General features: G+C 35.7%; 1 protein-coding gene across 4 annotated transcripts in view; it reads right to left on the reverse strand.

Moving 5' to 3' along the window:
• Chi (LIM domain-binding protein 2 Chi) overlaps positions 1-25,898 on the reverse strand; it is a 44,340-nt gene that overhangs the window by 3,027 nt on the left and 15,415 nt on the right. For 2 of the 4 annotated variants that reach the window (XM_077434730.1, XM_077434733.1), the window contains 2 exons: positions 1,587-1,662; positions 1,386-1,488 (listed from right to left, as the gene is read on the reverse strand). In XM_077434730.1, coding sequence (XP_077290856.1) covers positions 1,386-1,488; positions 1,587-1,662 — 179 coding nt within the window. Of the gene's footprint in view, positions 1-1,385; positions 1,489-1,586; positions 1,681-25,898 lie in introns of all 4 variants that reach the window. The other 2 variants (XM_077434732.1, XM_077434731.1) reach the window with 1 other exon arrangement.

A 25,898-nucleotide genomic window follows, 5' to 3' on the forward strand; every position in this document is an offset into this window, starting at 1 on the left:
AAATTGGCCTTTCGCCACTTTCAAATATAACGGCTCATATGTTCATTAAAACTTCTGTACAGATAAACTGTACCATCATGTCTAGAAAAGCATAAAATTCGAGATGATTTTATATATGTATGTATGTTACTACTTTAAAAAAGTTGACGAATTCATGTGACAAACCCCAAAGTCAAGCGGAAATCATAACTAAGCTACTCATCAGGGCAATTGTAAATAACAATAGACCGTTCCATCAGTGTTCAAAGCAAAACACCTTGTAAAAACATGTTTTTTCTAAGAAATTGACAATAGTGCCCGATTCCTAGCCTAAGTCTAATCATGACTATAATCTAAATAATATTACAGATAAAAAACTTTTCATTTAGGACCAATTTCGTTTTCCATCTTATGTTAAAACTACAGCGTAATGCACTGGTAGTAGATAGATAATGGGTTCAAGTTCCGGACAAATAATCCGCTGACGAGGTCGTTCGGTTATTAAAAAAACACGGATCGACTGTCTATTGTTAGAATTTTCCGATTTTTCTAGCTTAATTGTTGTAACAGATCCAATAAATAGGTATCCTCCCCCTCAGTTTCTCACAATTTTGAGTTATCAACATCTCGAATTTGTTGAATCTTATAAATGCTACCTACATATTGTATTTTCTAGCAAATTTGCTATGTATCAAAAATTAGTCGATTGTCCATAGATGTCTCTATTCGTATTTTATGTATGTAGTTATATTAAAATTAGTACTAATGTACAGAAATTAATCTTATCATGTATCGCCTTGGGGTAATTCCTGTCATGGCACATATTATGTAGGTAAAAAACAGAAAAAAACGCCTCAGAAACAAAATTTTATATAAATAAGAACAACACAGATTACCTAAACACAATCTGCTACAGATCGTCGACTTTAGAGTCTTTAATTAATATTATGAGCATTTATAAGAATTATAAATAGGTTGTTGAGCTTTTTTTCCTATCATGCTTGCATTAACATTAGAATAATATAATACTATGATTAATAACAAAATTAAATTAAAATTGTAAAATAGAAAATGATCAGTAGATCAGTAGCTATTAAAATAGATATAAGATGTATTGTGAACATAATTTAGTAATAATAATAAAAAGCATTTAAAAATCAAATATAAATAAGAACCTATTTTCACAAAATCATATAAAAAAAGTATAAAACTACTTCATTATTATCTTGAATTATTCATATATTTCGATTAAGATTCTTTCACGGAACACTTGTTCACACCGTCTTGGACTAAATATACCGAAGTTTATCCAGCAGGTGATGATCACCAAACATGATTTGGCATTTTCAAAAATATAAGTAAAATCTAATGAAATCTAGACACTAGACACTAAAAAATATACATACTGTATCTCTTCGGTCCATCTTCAAGGCAAAACGTGAGAGTGAGAGTGGCATCGTCCTCAAAGAACTCCGTAGCGAAAGCGTCCCACCACAAATTATCAGATTCCTGAAACATTTTTCAACACAAACATTTTAAAAATTGACACACACGAGACGAGTAATTAATATTAAATACAAATGTAAAATTAAAAAATGTATAGTGACCTCTGTTCTCTGCTGCAAGCGCTTGTTGAGTTCGTAGACTCGATAATCTGGTTGGCCAAAGTAGGGTGTGTGCCTCCTGGGAACAGGGACAGATCTACGGATAACGGATAAACGTAGCCATCATATAGACAGTGCGTGCAAATAGCGGCAAAACATGCAAATAGGAATTGGTGGTGAACGCTAACTATTCAGTGTAATGTATGTATGTGTATATATATATATATAGATCAAAGCATTGTCATTTTCATTCACACCTTATTTCTATTTCAGGAATATGAACAAATGGCAAGACAAAGAAACATATTCCTGAATATTTGAATAGAATATATAATCTTAAAATATAATAGAATGTGATATACGTATGAAGCGAATGAAAATGGTATGAATGGAAATTTTCAATGATTTATGAATGAGTTTGATTGAAGAGTGGTATATTTTGTACCGGACCTGATCATATATGAAAATATACGTATAGACTATTAGACCAATAATGTGGTATATTAATTCAAAATTGACTTTTTTATATAATTTCATATACATATAATATCACTATTGCGTCTGTGTGTGTCTGTCTGTCTGTCTGAAATAACGTTCGCCGTACTATAATAGTCGTTTCGATTCGATAAACATATGTACGTCATAGCTAAACCACTGTCAAAACGTATATACGAATACAATAACAAAAGAAAAAAACTTCTATATATATACTGATCGCTACCAATGATTCCGCTTAGCAGAGAATTTACCGCCATCTATTGAAAATTTATTTTATTAATTAATTTTGCTATAGGTGTTTTATATTTTTTATATTTAGATAGGTAGGTAGTTTTTAGCATTTTTTTTTAATATTAAACAATTAAATATAAATATATTTAAAAGGTATTTGAAAAAAATTCGACTGCATGGGGCGAACACACATTTCTTTTAATTTTTTTTTAATTTAATAACTTAATATGCCAACATACATATAAAATCATATAGTAGTATATCCCTAAAAATAATTTATAATACACCCATATATACTAACTTGAAAAAACTTATAAATAATATTCCGTTTGTTACAGACATTACTAACAAACTAACCAGTAGATTCTATGACAGAATCACTAATAACTAGAGGTAGGATAGTCACAGTGCTATCCATTGTTCGGCAAACCTTTAACAATGCATTTACAACCTTTGAACAATACACGGCCCCCTCAGGCTCCGGTGACTACTAATAACCATACTAACACATGTGTGAAGAGTCTCGGTGATTACAACAAAATGTCTATACCCTTCAGGTATAACACACAGATTACCTAAACACAATCTGCTTTAGGTCATCGACTTTAGAGAGTCTTTAATTAATATTATGTATTAGATGTATTATGAGCATTTAAGATAAGAATTGGAATAAGAATTGTAAATAGGTTTTTCAGTTATTTTTCCTATTACGCTGTACATTATAATAACATAATACTATGATTAGTAACAAAATTAAATTAAAACCGTAAAATAGAAAATGATCAGTAGATCAGTAGCTATTAAAATAGATGTATTGTGAAAATAATTTAGTAATAATAAAAAGCATATAAAAATCAAAAAAATATAGTAGTATAGTATATAATATAGGGTAGTATACATATAAAACCATAGTCAACGCTTATGGCCAATTTTGTAAATATGTACTATATATAAATTTATAACAATATTATAAATTTGAAATTATATTCAAATAATGGTGACAAATAGAGGCTAAGTGGCCAATTTGGTGTGGAACCATTTCAACAATGAAATCAGATATATTAGCAAACTCTGATAGGAAACGATCGATCTGGAGTTGCATATATCCAAATTCTGGCAGGCAACACCAACGGAATCCATGACCCATCGGTTGTTAGCATTATACGCTAACCACAAAGATATGTTGCTAGTTCTATAGCTAATAACTATAATAATTGTTCCAAAAAGTGTTTCGCAACTGTTAATTTGCACCAATAATCTCAACATTTTTGCAAGAAGGGTTGCAGAGTGCAGTTCGGCTGTCATCGATGGAATATTTGCAAGACTGGGCGATGACGATGACAATAAAATATGTTGGGACAGTCGGCTTTCCTGGTTGAATTGAGTGAAGCAGCAGCAATATTGAGGCGCACAGCAATCAACTTTTCAGTTTTTACATATGACTATAGGAAATAGTTTCAAACACAACAAACTTTCACAACTCTTCAACAAGTTTCTCATAAAAGATGAGAAATTTTCAGTTCCAAAACTTTTCACTCTTCTTCTTGAATCGTTGCATTATAAACGTCCTGTTTATTATTCAATATGAATAAATAATGTAATTTTCGTTATGATTAAAAACATAATTTTTCATCACATTGGAACTGGCTCAAAAAATATATTTTGTAAGAATTTATCAGAGGCGAAAAATACGAAAGGAATAAAGAAAAAATGCAAGAAAATAAAAGCACAAGTATTAGTTGTTGAGACATCATACGTGTAGGATCTGGTTGTCATGAGACATAGGCGGTAGAATGGAATGGGACTCGTTGAGTGGTTCAAAACATTGATTACTCGGCGGAGCGCCGCAACGTTCTAAATTGCGTTACATGCACGTATGTACAAGATGACATCTTAACCTTTCTTCAACTCATACACACCAACCTAATCATTCATACATGCATTTTTCTAGGCTATAAAAATAAATCTCACATATGTATGTACGTATGTATATGAGTAAGTTATAAAATGATTTATATCTAAATATGTAAATATAGGCGAAAAATCCACTCAATGGGTCTTCATCAAGTTTTACGTAAATATTGTTCGACGTATGACTTAAACTGTGATTTTACTACGACTTTTCATAGCAATTCTAATTTATCTAATTTTAGCATATTAAATAATTATAAATTATTAATGGGATAATATATTTGGCACGGCTGTAAAATAAATTACACGACGTGTCAAAACGACATTTAATGTCGAATTAACATCTCTAAAATAGTCCGCACGACAGAATCGGGTTTCGCCCGGCAAATCAAACGTCAAACGGGTTGCCAGTAACAAAAATAAAATTTTACGTTTCAGTGAAATCAAAACCAGTTACATTTTCACTGGGTAATCGTAATATCTTAGCAGCCAACACTTATTTATTTAATGGTTAGGTTAGGTTAAGTTAGGGTTGGCCCTATTAATTTAAGATTGCGTTGTTAGGGTTGGTATTTATTTTTGTTACTGGCAACCAATTTGACGTTAGATTTTCCGGGCGAAAACCGAATCTGTCGTGCGAGCTATTTTAGAGGAGCATTCTTTTTATTTGCCGGGCCAATTATAATTATATAATATATAGCCAGCAGTAAAGCTCGGTGGTTGCGTTAATGCTAACCACCGAGAGGTAGTTAGCATTAATGCAACTGCTCTTAGGTTCAAGCCCTGGTTTGATCTCGATTGAAAATAATTTATTCGGAAGTATTTCTGTATTGCTGCTGGTCAGACTTGGATATTTACAACTCTAAGTCGATCCTTTTCTAACAGAGTTTGTCAAATTATCTGATTTAATTATTTAAACGGAACCGTTTCAAATTGACAAAACCATCCTACTCATGCCACCACTATTTGAATATGATTTCAAATTTATAATCTATAAATTTATATACGTACCAGTTTATAATACGCATAATGGCATCATGGGAGAATATAAATTTATATTTAAATAAAAAATAGCCCAAGCAGAGCTGAGTAAATGACAAAAATCCTCTACCTCAAATCGAGCACTGATTATCGGAACAATATTATTTAATTTCAGTAAAACTATAGAAAACCATATCGTACAAACAACATACAATATGTAACCAAGCTTACAATGTATTTTGTGGTTAGAGAGCTAACCACGATACGTCGAAACTTGAAACAGATAATATAGACACGCGATCTAAACAAGTCAAAATTCAAACATCTTCACACATTCGACAAAAAAACCACAATTTGAGATGATTTCTAGAAAATGCGATTCACAACGTGGAGATACGACGCCACAAATCAAATATTTGACACGTTGCGTACAGTTTGAGAGCCGCAGAAGCGTGCGACAAAACTTTTACCAAAATTGCGAAACATCCCCTATTTCAGCGGCACTTGAAATTATTCAATATTCATCTTCATCCAAGTACCGGTCTATATACGAGTTTATATGCACGATCCCACGCATTACGAGACCATTTTCAATCAGAAATTTCGATATAAGGGAATCAAAAAATTGAAACCCAAATTTTACATAAGAAATTTTTCAATATGCGAAAATACTTTTCAGGAACATGTCTCTTGAAGATTGCGAGATTGACGTACATACGTACTAATCATACGGGGTCGATGACATTGCATATTATATATCGCACACACAGTTTGAGAGTTGTCGGAGCGTAAAATTCGCACGCAGTCTGAACTTCTGCCAAACGATCCCCTACATTAAATCTAGTCCTAAAGTTTTTCAGTTTCATCTCTACAATTCGTAGATTTGGATTATTAATGGTGGATTCCAATCAGCATCTTCATTCTCTCCCATCTTGGGTTACATTCGTCTGTCCAATTTTCCACACACATTCTCGACTTGGCTATTCCAATGCAATCGTAATTTTGCAACGTTTCCCTGGTGCTATTTGTATCTATACTTACTGGGATATCTAATCAGTGATTAGTAATCATATATATATAAGCCTTGTGGCTGGGTAATATGCTTTTCTATCAAAGTCTGTTTGCCGACTGTTTTTACTGACCGTCTAGCTAAAATGCAACAATGATCTGCAGGAAGTCTCGTAGTATTGAAAAATATACAACCATCAGAATAGACTAATGGTTAGCATTTATAGTGCTTTGAATAAAGTGGTCACGGGTTAAAATCACACTGATTTTTGCTGGCCAGACCTTGAATTTGTGACTCCGGGTCGATCGTTTCCAATCAGAGTTTGCCAATTAATCTGATTTTCATTGAAACAGTTCTAACAAATTGGCAACCTTACCCATTTTCTCGCAAATCTCCAGTTTTCAGTAATCTCGCATTTCGATGAATTGTAAAAAAAGGCTGCAAACTTAAAAATTTGACCACAAATGTCTCTGTGGATGTTAATTAATATGTGAATTTCGCTGAATTGTTTAAAAAAAATGATGCAAATTTACAAATTTGACCATAGATGTCTCTGTGGATGTCAATTGACATATTTAATTTGTATCAAATTTACAATGTTTCTGGCCAGGAAGACGAATTGGGGTTACCTGTTAGGCCTTCCTGGTATAAATGAAAAATAAAGAAATAAATATTTATGTATACTCTTGATTATCCGGATTGCGGATTATCCGCGCTTGAAATAAATTCAATTTTCTTTAAATTTCAACGAACACGGTTGGATTGTCAATAGAAATTTTACCTCCCGGAGAAAAATCATCTAAAGAGCGTATTATGTACAATCATGTGTAGAGGAAATGCATCAGAAACTAACGAGATGAAACTTCAAAATCGGAAAAGCAAAAAACCGGGATCATTTAAGGAGACTGAAATAAAAAAAATCCTGTTTATTACTATAAACAAAATTATATTTCACCATCGAACTAGCGGAAGCCATTGAAATCCCTATCGGCGGCCAAACCTCGCTAGCTGGCAAAGTTTCAAAGCGATCGGAAGAATGTAGGAATATTTTCCGATTGGCGAAGTGAACCTAATAATAAAAAAAGGAGCATGAATGGATAGAGATCTTCGAAGATTGGTTATACACTAAATGGGTTCCTGAACGCCTGAAAGCAATATTGTTCATATATAATGCTCCTTCTCATCCGAATGAAACTATATGTATATTAAAAACAAACAACGGTCTTATGATAGCTAAATTTTTACTGTCTAATATTACAAGTCCAATTCAAGCCATGAACCAAGGTGTAATATCATCAATGAAACGGCTTTAGCGTGTTATTCTCAAAACCCTTGTTGAGAAAGATAGTGAGTTTGTTGGATGCTTCACACGGGATAGCAAAATCTTTCGTCGAAAGTAAAACCATGGAAAAAGATTATTCGATCATGGAGAAAGATTATTCCCAACATGGAAATAGATTTATCGAATTTTATTTTATTTATTTTATTTTTATTTTACATATATACCAGGAAGGCCTTACAGGAAAATCCCAATGCGCCTTCCTGGCCAATTACAAATACAAATGCAGCATTTTTTATTATAATTCGTTGAATTGCGAGACACTGAAAAAACTCGCAAATTAACGAGACATCTATGAATTGTACATAAATTCTTATTGTACATCCATCAAATTTCAAATAGTGGTGACATAGTAGGTAGGAAGGATTTTTAGCCAATTTTTTTTCCGGGAACCGTTTCAACAATGAAATCAGAGAAAATTGGCAAACTCTGATAGGAAACGATCAACCTGGAGTCACAAATCCAGGTCTGACCAACAGCATACTCTGAAAAATTCATTTTCATTCAGGGATAGAACCCGGCACCTTCTTGACGGTAAGCAGAAGCTTAACGTCCGAGCTATGCTGCTGGCTATTGTGAAGAGATCGGGGCCAGTGCGTATCTGAAATATACAGATTAATGGAAATTTTGATGTGCTTTGACAATGTTGATCGGGAAAACATCGAGGAATGTTGTGATCGCGATTCAAATGATCTGGGCTTTCAATGCACGAATGATGCGGATATCGTTTATATATCAAAAATGGACAGTTCCGATTATTCGTGTCAATACTCCCCAACATTAGCCCGGATAACCGAGAGTACACTGTAATTCGATTTAAAATTTCGTTCTATTTTTGTATTTTTTTATGTTGAGGAAGATTGATATTTGACAAATTAGTTTCGCCAAATGCGTACATTTTATTAATTTCGTGTATGTATTCATAAATAAAAATATAAATTAAAAAAGAAAAAGTTTAATTAAATTTTACACGAGTTCACTGTATATGTATTCCCCCACCTTTTATTAGAAAGCTGAAGTATTAAAAAATGGGATAATATTATTTTGAATTGGTCATTTTGCACAAAAAATGATGAACGAAAATAATGATGATAATTAATTTGTCATGAATCTGACTTAATTTTATGAAATATGTAGGACCCTTCGAAAATAAGCTATTGTTGAAATTACGACCGTATCATTTTGGATATGGTCTTATATCGTCATCTACAGCTCTTCACCATCCACGCTGGATGGAAGCCTCTCCAACACCCTTCAACTCGTCTCTACATATACAGAACATCGCTCATCCATCTCAACCCACGCACTTTTTTGTTTCACCCACCCTTGTAGCATTCATTAAACTTTTTACATTCTCTCGGATACCATCCGAGTACTTCTTTCGTCCATCCTTATCCATACACACGAAACCGCCATTGTCATTTCAATCTTTCCAACCCTTGTCATACTTTTCACTCGCGTATTCCGATTCGTATATCTTCTCGTTATGCCAAGCACGCAGCGTTCCATTCTTCATTAAGTGCATTTCGAACATCATTTACAGCTATTCGGCATCCACTACCGGATAAAGGCCTCTCCTTCACTCCTCGATTCGTCTCTGTTTTAAGCATCTCTCATCCATCTCATCCCATACATTTTCCTAATTTCATCCACCTATTTCCCCTATAGACTTCCTTGCACTCGTATACATTCTCTCGAGTACCATTCAAGCACTTACATATTTCATCAATCTATCGTCCGTTCTTCTAGCTACGTGACCTGCCCATTATCATTTCAATCTATTAACTCTCTCCATTATAAAAACTACTCTTATGATACTTCTCACCCACTTATTCCGTTTTCTATATCTCTTCGTTATGCTAAGTATACAGAGTTCCATACTTCTTTGAGTACACCGTACTTTTATGCACCATTTTGGCTTTCAATGCCCAAGTTACGCATTCAAACGTCCTCACTGGTGTAACGACGAAATGTCTACGCACAAAACGTGTAATGGCATAACGTCAACGACAAAATGATTACGCGAATAAATGGTTATGAACAAAATGATTACGCGACATAATGCTCACGGACAAAATTACGCGACGTTACGTTCGCGACAATAAAAAAAAAAAAAAACAGTATGATACCGAGGAAACAATTGGTTTTGGCCACAACACATCAAAATACGAGCAATCCAACGATTTCATAATGTAATTTAAATTTATGATTTTTAATAGAAAAGAAAATAACTTCAAGATTATATGACGCATACCGTGAAACTAATAATTAGCCCTACAATTAGGGATTGCAATACCGATATACCGGTAAATCGTCAAAATTTCGCCATCGGTAAATACCGATAAAAAGTTTATCGGTAATTACCGGACACTATTTTATCGCAAATCAAGTACATTTAATTGCATAATATTACATTAAAAGTCGATCCAAATATTGCCTTCTACAAACAATCATAGAGGGGGATCTAGATAGATAGAAAATAGGCAAATAGTGGCTTGAGAGACAAGAAGCTCTCTTGGCTCCGGAGCATCAGGTCATGGATGGGACTCGGACTAGAAAAATTTTTTCGGATTGCCCATGATAGGAATTAGCACGGGCCATAAACGATGTCTGCCCATGAGTTCGGTGATTATTGGTCACAAAGCGCTCGCCCAAGTCACTAAAATCTCTATAACGGAACATCTGACACTCGGAAAGTCCATCATATTAACGATAACTACCACACTAACCAGAACCCGAGTGCTAAATATTCCGTATTCGCGATTTTCATAGCAAAAAATGTCTTTTGGGCGATCTTGCAATGTGACTAATAATCCAATTACCCCTCTCGCTATGTCAGATTTTGATCGATTAAACGCCTATAACTTTTTCTTTTTTCACTATCTATATATATATATAATGAATGTCTGTCTGTCTGTGTCTCGTATAGGCTCCTAAGCCACTGAATCGATTACGATGGAACTTTCAGGATTTGTTGTATGCATGTCCGGGAAGATTACTGTGAAAAAGAATCAACCAAAAACGGGAAAAAGAATTAGTGTCATTGCAACGCAACAATTTCAAATATATTCGCTGCCTGCGTTTTTCCGACAAATGGGAACGGGAATCGCATTCGTTATTGTGGCATTGCAACGCATGCCGGGTTCAGCTAGTATTTTATAAAATTTGCATTATTGACTCTCTCTATTTCTCTTATACATTTTTACTTCACTCGTAGGCTATATACATATAATGATTGTTAAAATGAATGTTATTACTAAAGCGCGGACCCCGAGCGCGCCGTCTATTGTTTACATGTTGTAAATGCATTGTTAAAGGTTTGCCGAAGCTTTTGCTTTTTTACAAAGGATCTACAACAATTGAACAATGAGCGGCACCTTGGCTATCCTACCTCTAGTTATTACGACTTTGAAACGGCTTGAAATGCTCCGACTCCACACCGCTGAATCTTGGATGCGGTGCATCCGCTCTAAAATCGCCAGACAAATTGAACCGACAGATTAACGGTCGGCTGCTTTAAATGCAATTCTCGTCTTCTCGAATGATAGATTGCACATCAGATGACGGGTAACCTTTCGATGTGCACAGATGCAATTATTAAAATTGAGTTGGATCTTTCTGGCGAGTTTAATAAGGCAAGATTCGGAACTATAGTATCAGAAGCACAGAACGTATACAGGGTAGGTATGTCGGAACTTCGGGTAGATTTCGCTTAGTGCAAGTGCGAGCAGTGCGCACGCATTTGGTACACGTGTCGTTAATCTGTGGTTCAGTCTGTCTGGCGCTCGTCGATCGTTTGCACCGCATCGTGCAAAGTTATGCCTTTGAAACTTGACTGACTATGTTTCAAAGAATGTGTCATACTGTATACAGTGCTTTCATCTCATATAAATAGGTGTGCTTTTCTAATTCCGCTGTGTAGATTGTACATAATGTATGTGGGTTTGTGGCAGACGCGTCGACCAGTATGGAGAATTAAAATGCGCTGCGCAAAAGCGTCATTCATCATTCAAAACTCGCCTGAAAGATCCAACTCAATTTTAATAATTGCATCTGTGCACATCGAAAGGTTACCCGTCATCTGATGTGCAATCTATCATTCGAGAAGACGAGAATTGCATTTAAAGCAGCCGTCCATTAATCTGTCGTTCAATTTGTCTGGCGATTTTAGAGCGGATGCACCGCATCCATTTTTACTTCACTCGTAGGCTATATACATGTAATTATTGTTAAAATGAATGTTATTACGACTCCACACACCGCTGGATCTTACATGTCAATTTGATTTTTTAAATTCCTTTTCTTTTATTATAAATTGCTATCATTCAGTGATCGGAATAAACCTTAAATAAAAAACCCCATACATTTTTCCATCACACATTTCGAATCTTGGCACACCGACCACAACCCCTACATTTGAGAGGCACCACGCCGAATGAGGAGAACTCCAAGAACGAAACGAATAAGTATCGGCCTCATCTCAAAGTATGGGTCCTCAAAACATTAACCTCCCTCCCCCTGGAAAGACCGACCCCCCCCCCTCACACCCCACCTACGTACATACACCGGTGATTACATACGTATAATTTTTTTGCGGTACGTGAGAGCAGGCGTGTGTGCGTGTGCGCGTGTGCACGGGGACATGTGCGCGAGTGTGCAAGTGTGTGTCCTGCAGTCGTCAATCAGTGGTGCGCGCAGGTGAGCCGCCGTCGGCCCATTCAGTAGCGGCGGGTGGGGTGGGGTGGGGTGGAGGGGGGCGAGAGGGGTTCGTACTGTGGAGTACATGTACATGTGTGTGTGCGCGCGAGTGTGTCGCTCGGCGGCGCCTCTGCCTAGGTAGGAGGGGAGGGCGAGGCGCAGCGCGGTGAGGCGGGAGGGGCGACTGTGGGCAGGGGGGGGCGCGGGGCGGCGGGGGGGTGTGCGGTGCGCTCCGCCGCCCCTCGTCGCCCGCCACCCGCGCGCTCCCTACCTACGGGGCCTCTACCCGCGCTCGATGTCGCCGACGTCGAGTGCCCCAAACGTTACGTATATAATATACATATCGACAGTTCCGCGCGACTGCAGCAGATCAGATCGACGATCGCAAATATCTCACAGTGTCTGAGTACGGACCCAAAACGCGCTGCTCATTTTATTTTTATTTTATTTTATTAATTGAAAAATCAACAGACAGGGTGTACATAGATATGTATAAAAAAAACAAATAGTAAATAAATAATATATGTAACATCCGAGTCCAATAATAGATTTTTACAAAAATGAAAAAGATAAATATGAGGAAAACAAATTAAAAAGTAAAGAATAAAGGCATGACAAAATATGTAGAACATTGCATAATTAAACTATAGTATTAAAATATTTGGAAAAGGTTATAAAATAGAATATAAGAAGAAATTGAAATTTACAAATATAAAACAAATGAAAAAGGTAAATACAAAATAAACAAATGAAAAGGAAAAGAATGAAAGCTATAATATGATTAAATAGCACATTACATGACTAAACTAAAGTATAAAAATATTGAAAATATTGGAAAAATAGAATAGGAGAAGAAATGAATCAATCGGTCAAGATTCTCTTGATGTTAGACCTGAATTGATGTAGGGAAATACCAAATAGATCAACCTCATTCAGCACTCCGTTAAACATACGATAAATGCGCTGCAGATAAAAATATTTTTGGGAATTAGTATTGAAAGGATCAAGTGACAAGAGTGCAACGCGTCTGGAGTACCGAACTGGGATTCTGAAATTAACCTTATTCAGTAAATCAGAACAATCAAGGAAACCATTTATGAGCTTAAAGAAGAATATAAGCATCAGTATGTCGTCACCTGACAGAAAGATTGTTAAAAGAAAGGATTTTTAAAATGTCGGAAACAGTAGAATGGGTATAGGTAGGAAAAAGGTAGCGTAAGGATTTAATAAATTTAAGTTGAACTTTCTCAACACAATTAATATGGGATAAATAAAAAGGTGACCTCATTGTGCAATTGTTGTAAATGCTTTGTAAAAAAAGGTTCGGCAAACCTTTAAAACAATGCATTTACAACATTTGACAATGAACGGCACCCTGGTTATCCGGGCTTTACAGTGATCGTACAACTGACCATTCGTACTGATTTTACCAGTACACACAGTACTTTATTTATTTATTGAATGTATAAAAATAAAAAATAAATGTAACAAAATAACGTCCGAGTCCATTTATATAGATTTTTACGAATTGCATAAAATGGTGCATAGAGAAAAACAAATTTAAAATAAAAGAATCAAAACTAAAACATGACTAAATAGAACATAAAGTGATATAATATTGGATAAAGACATTGATGCATAATACACTAGATACGTGTAATTTTGGTCGGAGATCTTGTCTTCACTAGCTGAGGGGTGCGGGGGGTTTAACTATCGGGAAGTTGGGTTTTTTTCCCTACGACGCAGCGGTACCTACCTACCTACTAAGAGAAACTGTGCATGCGCCATGTATTTTGCATGCGCCAAAAGGGAGACCAGTATAACACGTGAGGGAGGATCTAGTGTATTATACATCAATGGATAAAGATTATATAATAGAAATGGACTCTACTGATGGCAGTCCTGAATTGATGTAAGGAAGTACCGAATAGATCAACCTCATTCAGCTCCCTCCCGTTAATCATACGATAAACACGCTGTAGATAGGAATATTTTAGGGAATTGGTTTGGAAAGGGTTAAGTGAAAAGAGTAACAGTGACCGGGTATTTTGGGTACAGTACTGTACTGGAAGAATCTATGGGCTACGGGCCTGTTTATAATAATAAATCGATTTTTTTCTTTTCATAAATGTGCATCTAATATATAATTTCGAAAGAGACTGAATGTATGTAAGTATTTTTGGTTGGGAACAAAACAAGTCAAAGTTTCTTTGACGACGATTCGATTGGTTGAATATTTTTTTTTTCGATTCAAATAAATTTAATTAAAAAAACAAATGAATATTTACTATTAGATTCGCCATGTTTACGCTGTTTATATTACAAATAACTAGTCCATTATAATTATAATATCGCTAACAAAAATCTTCAATTTAATCGATTTCTTTCGTTTGTAGCAAATAGCTTGAGAGAAAAATGATAAAATAGATCGTATGTACATTTCGGAAGTAATTGCGTACTAGAAAAGTAGGAAACCACATATTTTCTGAGGAAGTCGTCAAAAAATTCGACGATTTTATAAATTCTTATTCATCATATAATATCGCTATTCTGTGTATCTAGGATAACGCTCGCCGTAATATTATAGTCGTTTCGATTCTACATACATATATATGTACGTCAGTTCGGTGATTATTGGTCACAAAGCGCTCGCCCAAAGGTCACTACAATCTCTGTAACGGAACATCTGACAGCCGAAAAGTCTATCATACTAACGATAACTCTCATACTAACGAGAGCTCGAGTGCCAAATATTCCGTATTCGCAATTCTCATGACAAAATTTGTCTTGTGAGCGATCGCCATGTGAAAATAATCCAATTACGTCACAGCTAAACCACTGCCAAAACGTATATATACGAATACAATAATAAAAAGAAAAAACTTATATATACTATTGGTTACCAATGTTTCCTCTTAGCAGAGAATTTACCGCCATATATTGAAAATTTATTTCAATGATTGGTCGATTTGCTTCTCCACCTTCATCGTCATTCATTGTTTATTAATTTTAATATGTTTTTGTAATTTTTCTTTTTTGTTTTATTATATTATCATGTGGTGCTCACTGTACATGGAATATAATATCTTCATTTATATTTTTATATTTTTTGTCTCATTGTACTGCTCTTCCTTTTTGTTTGTACTGCTTCCTTTTTTATTTGTACTGCTTCCTTTTTATTTTATTCTGTATGTGAGCCAATTTAAATTAAATAAAATAAATTAATTAATTAGGTAGGTAGGAAGGTAGGTTTACCTTTTTTTCATATTACACAATTAAATATAAATATTAAATTAAATATATTTGAAAGGTATGTGAAAAAAATCGACCGCGTGAGTTGAACACGTGACCGACGACACATTTCTTTTAATTTTTTTTATTTAATAACTTTTTTAAATTTTGATTTTATAACGTTTTTAACGCAATATTTAGAAACATTCTAGTGAAAAAAAATTCCTGGTTTTGTCACGTAACCCAAAAACGGTTAACGGATTAGTGCGCAAATTGTTGCCACAACAATCGCGAATACGGAATATCTGGCCCTCGAGTTATCATTAGTACAATATTTCGCGTGATTAATGGAATTTTTGGGTGCCGAATGTATCGCGATCACCGCGGAACCAGAACAATAATCACCGAACCCCTAAAAACATGTCAAATAGTCACCTTAAACTATCATTGTTGTACATCCCGATCGAAAAGTATCCGATGCTCTGCTGGTCAAATTTGGATATTTGTAACTCGAAGTCGATCATTTGATTTAATTGTTGAAATGGTTCGTCTCGAATTGGCCACCCATCGTGTATTTCAAATATATTTGATGCACACAGATTGTCGGTTTAGTGGCAGAAAGCTGGCTGTTTTAGCCCAAAGATCTGACCACACTAGATAGCGCGCTGCAGCGACGCAGCGCAGCACATCTGAGTTGGTACAACTTTGTCAACTTAAACTGACGATATTTGTACCGTTTCGGTGACTACTTATTTCGCACGTAGCGATCTCACACACGTTACTAAAATCTCGATAAGAGAAAATCTGGCACTCGAGAATTCCACCCATTGAGATTCACACCACGTTAACAAGTGCGAGATCGACATGTGCGACATTTTCCATTTACCATATGTATTGGTCGATTTGATTTGGCAATATGGTAAAAAAAATAAATATGACTACATATTTATTAAAGCGCTTAAAAGGTCAACGGTCAAAAGGTCAAAATGAAGTCAACCAATAAAACTCTCATCTGTTCCCCCCTCTCCCCAACGAATACAACCTGAAAGACACTTTCGTCGGAGACCAAAAATTCAAATTACTAATACTAATATAACGCAATAAAAAATTAGGAATAAAACCAATATTGTTATTAATAGGGTGATACAAATACATGCAAATTTGACGGTTAATGTTAAAAAGTAAGTGAATGCAGGTGAAATCAATAATATGAATTTTTTTCTTCAACTAACAGTTCGAAACGAATTTATTATGGACGTACACGAGAACCACTATTTAATCTTTTAAAGCTGTAGTTTTATAAACAGAACTGAATCCAAACGAGATTGATTTAATTATTCGCAAAATAAAAACAAACTGCAGCTGTCAAAATAGTAAATGAATCTTTGTTGAAATCACATTCAAAAAAGGAATAGAAAGTTATACGTAAATTAAAGATCGTATTTAGAATACTTAACTTGGCTATAAAGACGTAATTTGACATATGAATACTATGACGGTTTTTCTGTAAATCGATAATAACAAACCATTACGGACATATTCAATAAGAAATTATTCAGAATAATATGCGAAGTATATAGCTATAAAGATTGAACCATAACTGAAATAAGTCATCGTTAATATCGACATCAACATCGTCGTTACCACTCGGCACAACAATTACTTATAAAAGTTCGGAAAAACCTAAATGGATATGATTTTCGTTTCATTTCAACGATTTGGATCTGGCGTCCTGATATCATTCCAAGCATACACAAAACATAGTAATATACGTTTTGACATATGGACCAACCAAAATCATTACGAATATGTCATACCGTGTACTTCTACAAGTTAAAACAAGAACATTGAAAATATAAATTTCAGTATTCATCATTTTGAACTAATACAACAACACACATGATCGATACGTATCGGTAAAACATATTTTTTTGCTTTGAAACGTTACACCAAAATTACGATCATTTAAATTATAAAGATATCATATCGCACGTAGGAAGAACAAACACGAAAATTGTGAATAAACTCGACGAGCATTCTCCGCAGCGGTGGGGTCCCAACGGAAAAAGAAAAGAGTAGCCCAGTGTACCACGCCGGGATAGAGCCGATAAGAGCGCGGGCAACGGCGCGTGAGTGCGAGCGAGACAGACGCATGCCGATTCACAGCGAGTGCGAGAGAGACGACCGCATCACTCGGGCACCTCTGCCAGCGAGAAGGCCACGTTATCCAGAACGGGGAGCGAGCACAACATTAAAATGTGGAGCAGGTCTGCTCAACCCACTCCTAAAATATTATTTACTATTGGACCAAACTTGTAAATTATTATCAAACTTCAGATAAAACTTCTCGCGCCCATTCGAACCGCTAAACGCAATTCACACGCCGAAAAGAACACAATTCGATAGGTACACGCACTCGGGAGGATTATGGCGACATAATAAGGAGCATAGTGAGGAGACACATACGATAAAATAAACATTGAAGGGTCCGCGACCCGAAGTTAACAACTGAGTTTTATAGTGAGTATACATACAATACGAGACGGGAGGGATGAAACCCCAACTTCGTCTAAGCACTAAGCACAGCCCGCCCAAAATAGATGACTTAATTTAATTTATAGAGAGCGGGAATGAGAGGTCGATGTTGTATCGAAATACAGAATATTGAACAATGAAAAGAAAAAAAAAAAAGTAAAATTCTAGCTCGTCTAAGTGAATCTGGATAAAACTTAGCACAACTGTAAACGACATTGAAATAGTTGGATAAGAGAAAGAGTTATCAGCTACTATCAATAAGTAAACAAATCGTTCGTACAAAAGCGAACATGCGGAGGGAAACGTTTTAAACGTTCAAAATTCGCATTCAACGGTTAATAATTTTCAAAACTTGGCTGCTCATTCATTGCAAAATTTGATAATCTATAAATTTATCGTGCAATCTCAGAGCTCTTCATTTAGAAGTAAGATTTATACTCATCGCGATGATCATCTTCAGAAAATTGCGATCGGCCTCGTGACAAAATGTCAAAAAATTTGTCAAAAGAAAAAATGCGGTGTGATGCTGTTTATTATTCAGGCCACGCGCTTATCTGCCGTGATAGCGGCCGTCAATCGTGATGTAACATTACCGATTTTACCGCACGAGATTATCGCACTCATTTCAATATGTATGTTTTTGCAAAAATAATAACAAACATAAAACAAAAAAATTACTTCCGACATGAATGGAGACAGAAATAAATAAAATTTCATTTTTCAAAAAATGTGCTGATTCGGAGTATTAACTGAAAAGTGATTCAGATCAAGCAGTTCACAACACCAACAAGTACCATTCTCTCCTTCTATGATAGAAACCATTCAATTTAAAAAATCCCTGATCTATTCGACCAATAAACGCACGCAATTTACCATCGAGGTACAGACAGATAAGGGGAAAGAAATTCTACGACCCAAACCAGCGAAAACGAACACAGGTCAAACCTCGCCAATTCGACAACTCAGTACCCAAAAAATTCCCGCGGTGTGAATTATCGATCTATATGTATGCAATACAAAATGCACAAATTCATCAATGTCGTAAATAAGCTAAACTTACTTCATTCGAAGTATCGATAAAGAATTTTCGACTTGTACTCAATATCGATCACGCTTTAATGATTTTTAGAAACGTGTTTTTATATTTTGAAACTTGGTATTAATAAGTGCAGTACTTAACTGCTTCAATGTAAATTTTACATTAATATTCTATGCATAAAACCAACCTAAAAGATATCGCAGAAATGTTAACGCATTAGTATGAGACGACGTATTATCTGCCCGAAATTAAAAGATAGCGAAAGTTCTACTGTAGCAATAAATCAGTTGAAAACCAGTCTGGGAAAATTTCTGCAGTCGCCTTTATAAAAACTTATGAATCTTTCGCGGCTAAAATTTAGAGCGAATTTTGATAAATGCTTTTTGAACACCATTTCATATCTATTGACGTAATTAATTCATTTTTCAATGACACTTCCTACGACTGGTTACAAAAAACAAACAAACTATCACACAATTCTAATAAGAAGAGAGTGCCGAAGGAAATCACGAATCACAATTTTCAATGACGACACTCCTTTACAGACATGACATCAAATCAACAATCCCCCCCCCCCCCCATTCCAATTTTTAGACGCTATTAAACACTTCATATGAAATAATATTTTTTACTATACTATACATTTTTATGTAAGATGTTTTAAAGGTCAATGAAGTCAACCTATAAAATCCTTAACATGAGGCCACCCCCCTACCCCCTCGAATACAATCTGAAAGACCTCTTCGTATGTATGTATATACTACCGTCTCGTTCTCCAACGAAGTAGATATATCAAGCGATTGCTCCAAAATTGTACGGAATCAAAACTCCTGGACTTCGGGATAATAATGATTTTCCATCGACAGGCGATTGATTTAAAAATAAGAGCGACCGCGCCCGTCGCCTTGGCAACACCTGTCTGGGAGTAATATTAAAATTTTTGTTCTTTCTGGTCGTTTTGCGATCGGGTCGGCTTCGGGACGCGGCACCTCAGTGCGTGTACAGATATCGAACTTTTTAGTGAATAAAATAATACACAATACAAAAAATAAATAAATATATATATATATATATATATATATATATATATATATATATATATATATATATATATATATATATATATATACATATAATATATATATATATATATATATAAATATATATAGCAGCCGCTGCTGGAGATATCTGAGAGCTCGCACACACCACACATCGCATCCGCATATTTGGCCGCGGGTAAAAAATGGCCGCAAAAACGACGGCACAGACAGTTCATTGGCAGCGAGGGGCCTCCGATGACGGCCGGCCTTGACCCAGTGTCGGGGGGCGCCGGCCACCGGGCGCTGCGCCCCCCGAGTGCATGCCGTGTGGGCCCCAGTGGCGCACAGCCCCCGACCGCAGGTTCAAGGGCCAAAACCGTAACGGCTCGTTTACACCGACCGCAAGTCCTGTGGCCTTATCGATGGTCGACAGGTTTATCACACTGCATAGGGGTGGGTGCAGATCGTCATCGTGAACTCTGCGAGTTCGGGATGCTGTGGATGATAAAGATTCATCGTCGTGTTCGACTGATCTGCCATGTCTTTTTTGGACGAACTTGAACAAAATTCTTTGAAAACTTCCCCTTAACATTGAGGATGCTGCGGAAGATGATGACATAGTCGTCTTCGACTGATCTGCCACGTTTAATTTGGACCAACTTGGCCAACATTCTTTAAGAACTTACCCTATTATAGAACATGATGAAGGATGCTGTGGATGATAAAGATTCATCGTCGTCTTCAACTGATCTGCCATGTCTATTTTAGGCGGACTTGGCCAACATTCTTTAAGAACTTCCCCTACTATAGAACATGATGAAGGATGCTGTGGATGATAAAGATTCAACGTCGTCTTCAACTGATCTGCCATGTCTATTTTAGGCGGACTTGGCCAACATTATTTGAAAGCTTTCCTAAGTTGAGGATGTTGTGGATGATAAAGATTCACCGTTAACTTAAACTGATCTGTCGTGTCAATTTTGGGCCAAATTCTTTGAAAACTTCCCTCTACTAAGAACATGTTAAGTTGAGGATGCTGTGGATGATAAAGATTCATCGCCATGTTCAACTGATCTATCGTGTGTATTTTTTTCGAACTACGCCAACATTCTTTGAAAACTTCCCATAAGTTGAGGATGCTGTGGATGATTAAGATTCACCGTAAGCTAAAGCTGATCTGTCGTGTCTGTTTTGAGCGGACTTGGCCAACATTCCTTAATAAATTCCCCTACTATAGAACATGTCAAGTTGAGGATGCTGTGGACGATAAAGATCCATCGTCGTATTCAACTGATCTATTGTGTCTATTTTAAGCGGACTTAGACAAAATTCTTTGGAAACTTTCCCTACTATATATATTACATGATAAATTGAGGATGCTGTGGATGATAATGACTCCTGGTCGTCTTCGATTGATCTGTCGCGCCTACTTTGGGCGAACTTGGCCAATGTACTTTGATAATATAGAACACTAGTGTTGTGCCCTTTGATATTTCAACTGGTTTCGGGAGAGGAATTGATACACGAACCGAAGTTGGAACTAAAGTCCAAACATAAGTCGCAACCGAAGTAAGAACCGGAACCGGAATCTATAATAACTCTTGATAATTCTAAAATACGTGTTTTAGAAATCTCCATAATTAGCCAACATTCATTAAAAGCTTGCCCTACAGTATATAGAAAATGATCAGTCGAGGTTGCTATGGATGATGATGATTCATTATCGTCTTCAACTGATATGTCGTGTCAATTTTGAACGGACTTGGTTACATTCGCTTACGTTTGTCTTTTGAAAACTATCTCTGTTTTAGTATATAGAAAATGTAAGTTGAGGATGCTAGATTCATCGTCGACTTTAATTGTTATTTCGTGTCTATTTTGTACGAACTTTGCTATGTTTGCCTTTTGAAAACTTCCCCTATGATACACATTGAGAATTTTTGTCAATACAACATGTTGTGGACGATAATGATTCACCAATATCTTCAACTGATCTTTCGAGACTATTTTGTCCAGACTTCTTCAACATCCTACTGAACTTGCTTATAGAAAGCATCAACTTCAATTGCTATTATTTTGCTAGATTATTCTATGGAAAACTTCCCTACTACAGTAATTACTATAAGTCTACAAAAAATGTCAAGTTGGAGATGCTGTGGATGAAAAATCGTCATCGTCATCGACTGCTTTTCCACTGTCGACTATTTTGTGCGAACGTCATCAATATTATTCGACACTTATTGAAAATATCTCCAACTAAGGTCATTGCCTTATCTATAAGAACATGTATAATAATTTCGTGGATGATAAAGATTCATCATCATCGCCTTCTATTTTTTCATCAAACATTCACCATAACCGATTTCACCATAGCTCATTTTAGGATGCAAAAATAAGTTTTGGGTTTGTGTACGTGAGCAGATTTGGACGCTGGGCAGATGCAGCGTATAATCCATCACAAGATAATGACAAACCAATATCAGACTAATGTGACAGTTGGTCACAAACTGATCAAAACATCAAAAAATATCTGCATTAAAAATAAAATAAATTTTACGCGAAACCAACTATTTTTCTATATAATTAAAAAAAATGTCGGTTCATCCTAAGGCTTCAAGTTATTATGAATATACACATAGCACATAAGATTACCATTGTATTTATCTGTTATTCGCACGAGAGGAATAGGGAAAAAGTGTTATCGTAAATTCTAGTAATGTTTACCAGAATGCTTCTTAGATAACAATAGATATCAAAAATACACTTGTACTAAGATTGCACGTGAGAAGTTTAGAACGTTAGAAAAACATCAATTCTTTTAAGTTCACACAGTACTTCAATAAACTGCCATTCTGAGATACCACATACATATAATGCAGAAAGCATACCAAGGCTAAAATGCTCCGTTCGAACTACTGAACGAATCTTCAGAGTGAAACTGCCAAATACCAAGTCAAATGCCACAAATATGAACAGACGTTGAAATTGTAAAATATAGTAAAATTGTTGTCTGAAATTGAAAACTAACTGATAAGCACTTCCGGTAGAATTCCAAAACGATTTTATTTTAGTATAATAGACACAATGCAAATCAACAACAAAAATCCCATTTAGAGGTCGAATCTATCATCAGTTTCAATAAAATTGGGTCACATATCAATGTTTGCAGAAAAGTTTCAAAGTAATAAATTGAACGGAACATAATTATTGTTTTATATATTTAAAACACCTAAAAGGAAAAAATATTGGATGGAATTGTCATTAGCGAATGTGAACGTAGGGCGAAAACACACAGCGGTGCACGTGGCACGTGGTTTTTTTATTAGACACTTTTAAACATTAAACGAAAAACATGGGACGTGCCATGCACAGATTCATTGAACTCCCGGCACGTCCCGCCTCAAAATGACCCTCTGCACCTTTTTCGGTAAAATTGTGTGGTGGTATTTATTCTTGCTTGACAGTGATCGATAACGGTGTATCCCATATTTGAAGAAATGTAGGAGACCACCCATGGCGAGGAGCCATGCACACGATGTGCCGTTCATCGCTGTGTTTTCGCCTTTATGCGTTCCTTAACTGGATCATCGGGAGGCTGGGAATTTCCCGGTGGACACTAAATAAAGAAGAGAAATAAGCACGAATTACGGACGTTTGCGACTATGACCGCCAGGAAATTCCCGGTCTGCTTCGGCCTATCAATCGACATTCGCTCTCCATTCTTCAGGAATAAAAAGAAAAAGTTGATCACACACTGACACAAACATCATTCCGTAAACGGTCATAACGCGTTCAGTATATTACGGACAGTGTTTCCCAAACATTGTTTTAACACGAAACACATACGAATTAAATATCTCCCTATACAAATTCGATCATGTCAACATTTCTTATGATGTTGATCATCATGATTCACAAAATTTTTCTAAATAGTAAAAAAATTCAATCATCTTTTACTCTACCGATCTGTTCTTTTGGCAAGTTGAGTTTCGTATTCAGTCAACTGACTCTTCAACCCCACTTCCCGGGGGTAATTTTTTTACGAAAAGACTGCACTCAGACATATTGAATTGAATTGAATCAGCATATCGAAGAAATTTTTCAATCGAGAAAAAATACACGAATATAATCGAAATTTGATCAACATTATTGAAACCTGAAAGACTTAATTTATTTACAGTACAATTTTTTTACTATATTATGTACTAGTTGTTTTACCCGGCTTCGCTCAGTATTTGAAATATAAACAGCGTAAACATGGCGAATCTTTTATATAATAAATAAATATTCATTTGTTTTTTTATTAAATTTATTTGAATCGAAAAAAAAATAATATTCAACCAATCGAATCGTCGTCATAGAAACTTTGGCTTGTTTTGTTCTCGACCAAAATTACGTGCATACATACAAAGTATTTTTCTAAAATATATATGAGATTTCATGTATGTTTAGTTGTTCAAAACAAATACGAATAGAAGTGTTGGAGAAAATTTCAACCAGCATTGGATGATAAATGTTGATATTATAGCGTGGAGCGTAAAAGGATTTATGAGATCAAAATGATAAAGGTAGAGGTAGAGGTAGAGGTAGTTTAATGTTCTTGACCCGTCGGCCTACCAGCTCCGAATGAAGCACGGACCATAACCGCCTAATATTTACACCCATCACAATCGGCACAGAGAGATCATTTTGATGGGTCGTGAGACCTTATTGGCTGTTGCATACAGTTTGTTCATACTTCGAGGCCTTTTTGATCAGGTGATCAGCGTTAGTAAACCAGTGGTGGACGAGCACCAACCACCTATATAATCCATCCGCTGTAGGAAGACACTTGCGTAAAACGCATATGCTGTCTTTTTCACCCCACCTCGAACAATAGAATTCTATTGGTCGAGATGTGAAAAAGATAGTTATAAAAGGCGTTTAAACAATTAAAATCTGACAAAACGAAAGGGTGACGAAAAGTCAAACATATAAGGTTACTGGCCGCTAAGTCTAGCAAAAATCAAAAGTCACAGATCTAAATCATAAACAAAGTTGAATTAACTTTTCGCTCAGCACCGTTCGCCTATATGTAGATATATTAGGTCTACCTCGTTCCACCAACTTGCAAAATATCGAGACTCGTTTTCCCAACTTTTTCGGTGTATTTCGTCGTCTCGAGTTTGTATATATACTTATATGTACATAAAAACACAATACGAAAATGTCTTACATTGTGAAATACTTATTTTACACTAGCTGAACCCGGCATGCGTTGCAATGCCACAACAACGCATGCAATTCCCGTTCCCGTTCCCATTTGTCGGAAAAATGCAGGCAGCGAACACATTTGAAATTATTCAATTGTTTGTTTATTTTACCCTAACAACGCAGGTCGCGACGCGAAAACATTTGAAATTATTGCGTTACAACGCCACTCATTCCCATTTTTCGATTTTTTTTTACGGTAAGCTTCCCGGACATGCATACAACAAATCCTGAAAGTTCCATCGTAATCGGTTCAGTGGTTTAGGAGCCTTATTCGAAACACACACAGACATTCAATTTTTAAACGTTTTTTTTTTTTAAATATTTTAAAGGTGTCAATAGCTTAAAAATCTATGAATGATTACAATATGTCTCGTAAATAAAAGATATTACATATATGTATACAAAAAATATTTTAAGCAGACGAAAAATTGAGAAAACGAGTCTTGCAAGTTGGCAGAACACAGCGCACCGAGATATGTTGTACTAGGAATGTGTAGCTATGAACACATATGTACACAGTGGAATAACAACAGTGCGTACGCAGGCAGGG

The sequence above is a fragment of the Arctopsyche grandis genome, chromosome 7 (assembly GCF_051622035.1).
Source record: "Arctopsyche grandis isolate Sample6627 chromosome 7, ASM5162203v2, whole genome shotgun sequence".
In the NCBI taxonomy this organism is placed as follows: Eukaryota; Metazoa; Arthropoda; class Insecta; order Trichoptera; family Hydropsychidae; genus Arctopsyche; species Arctopsyche grandis.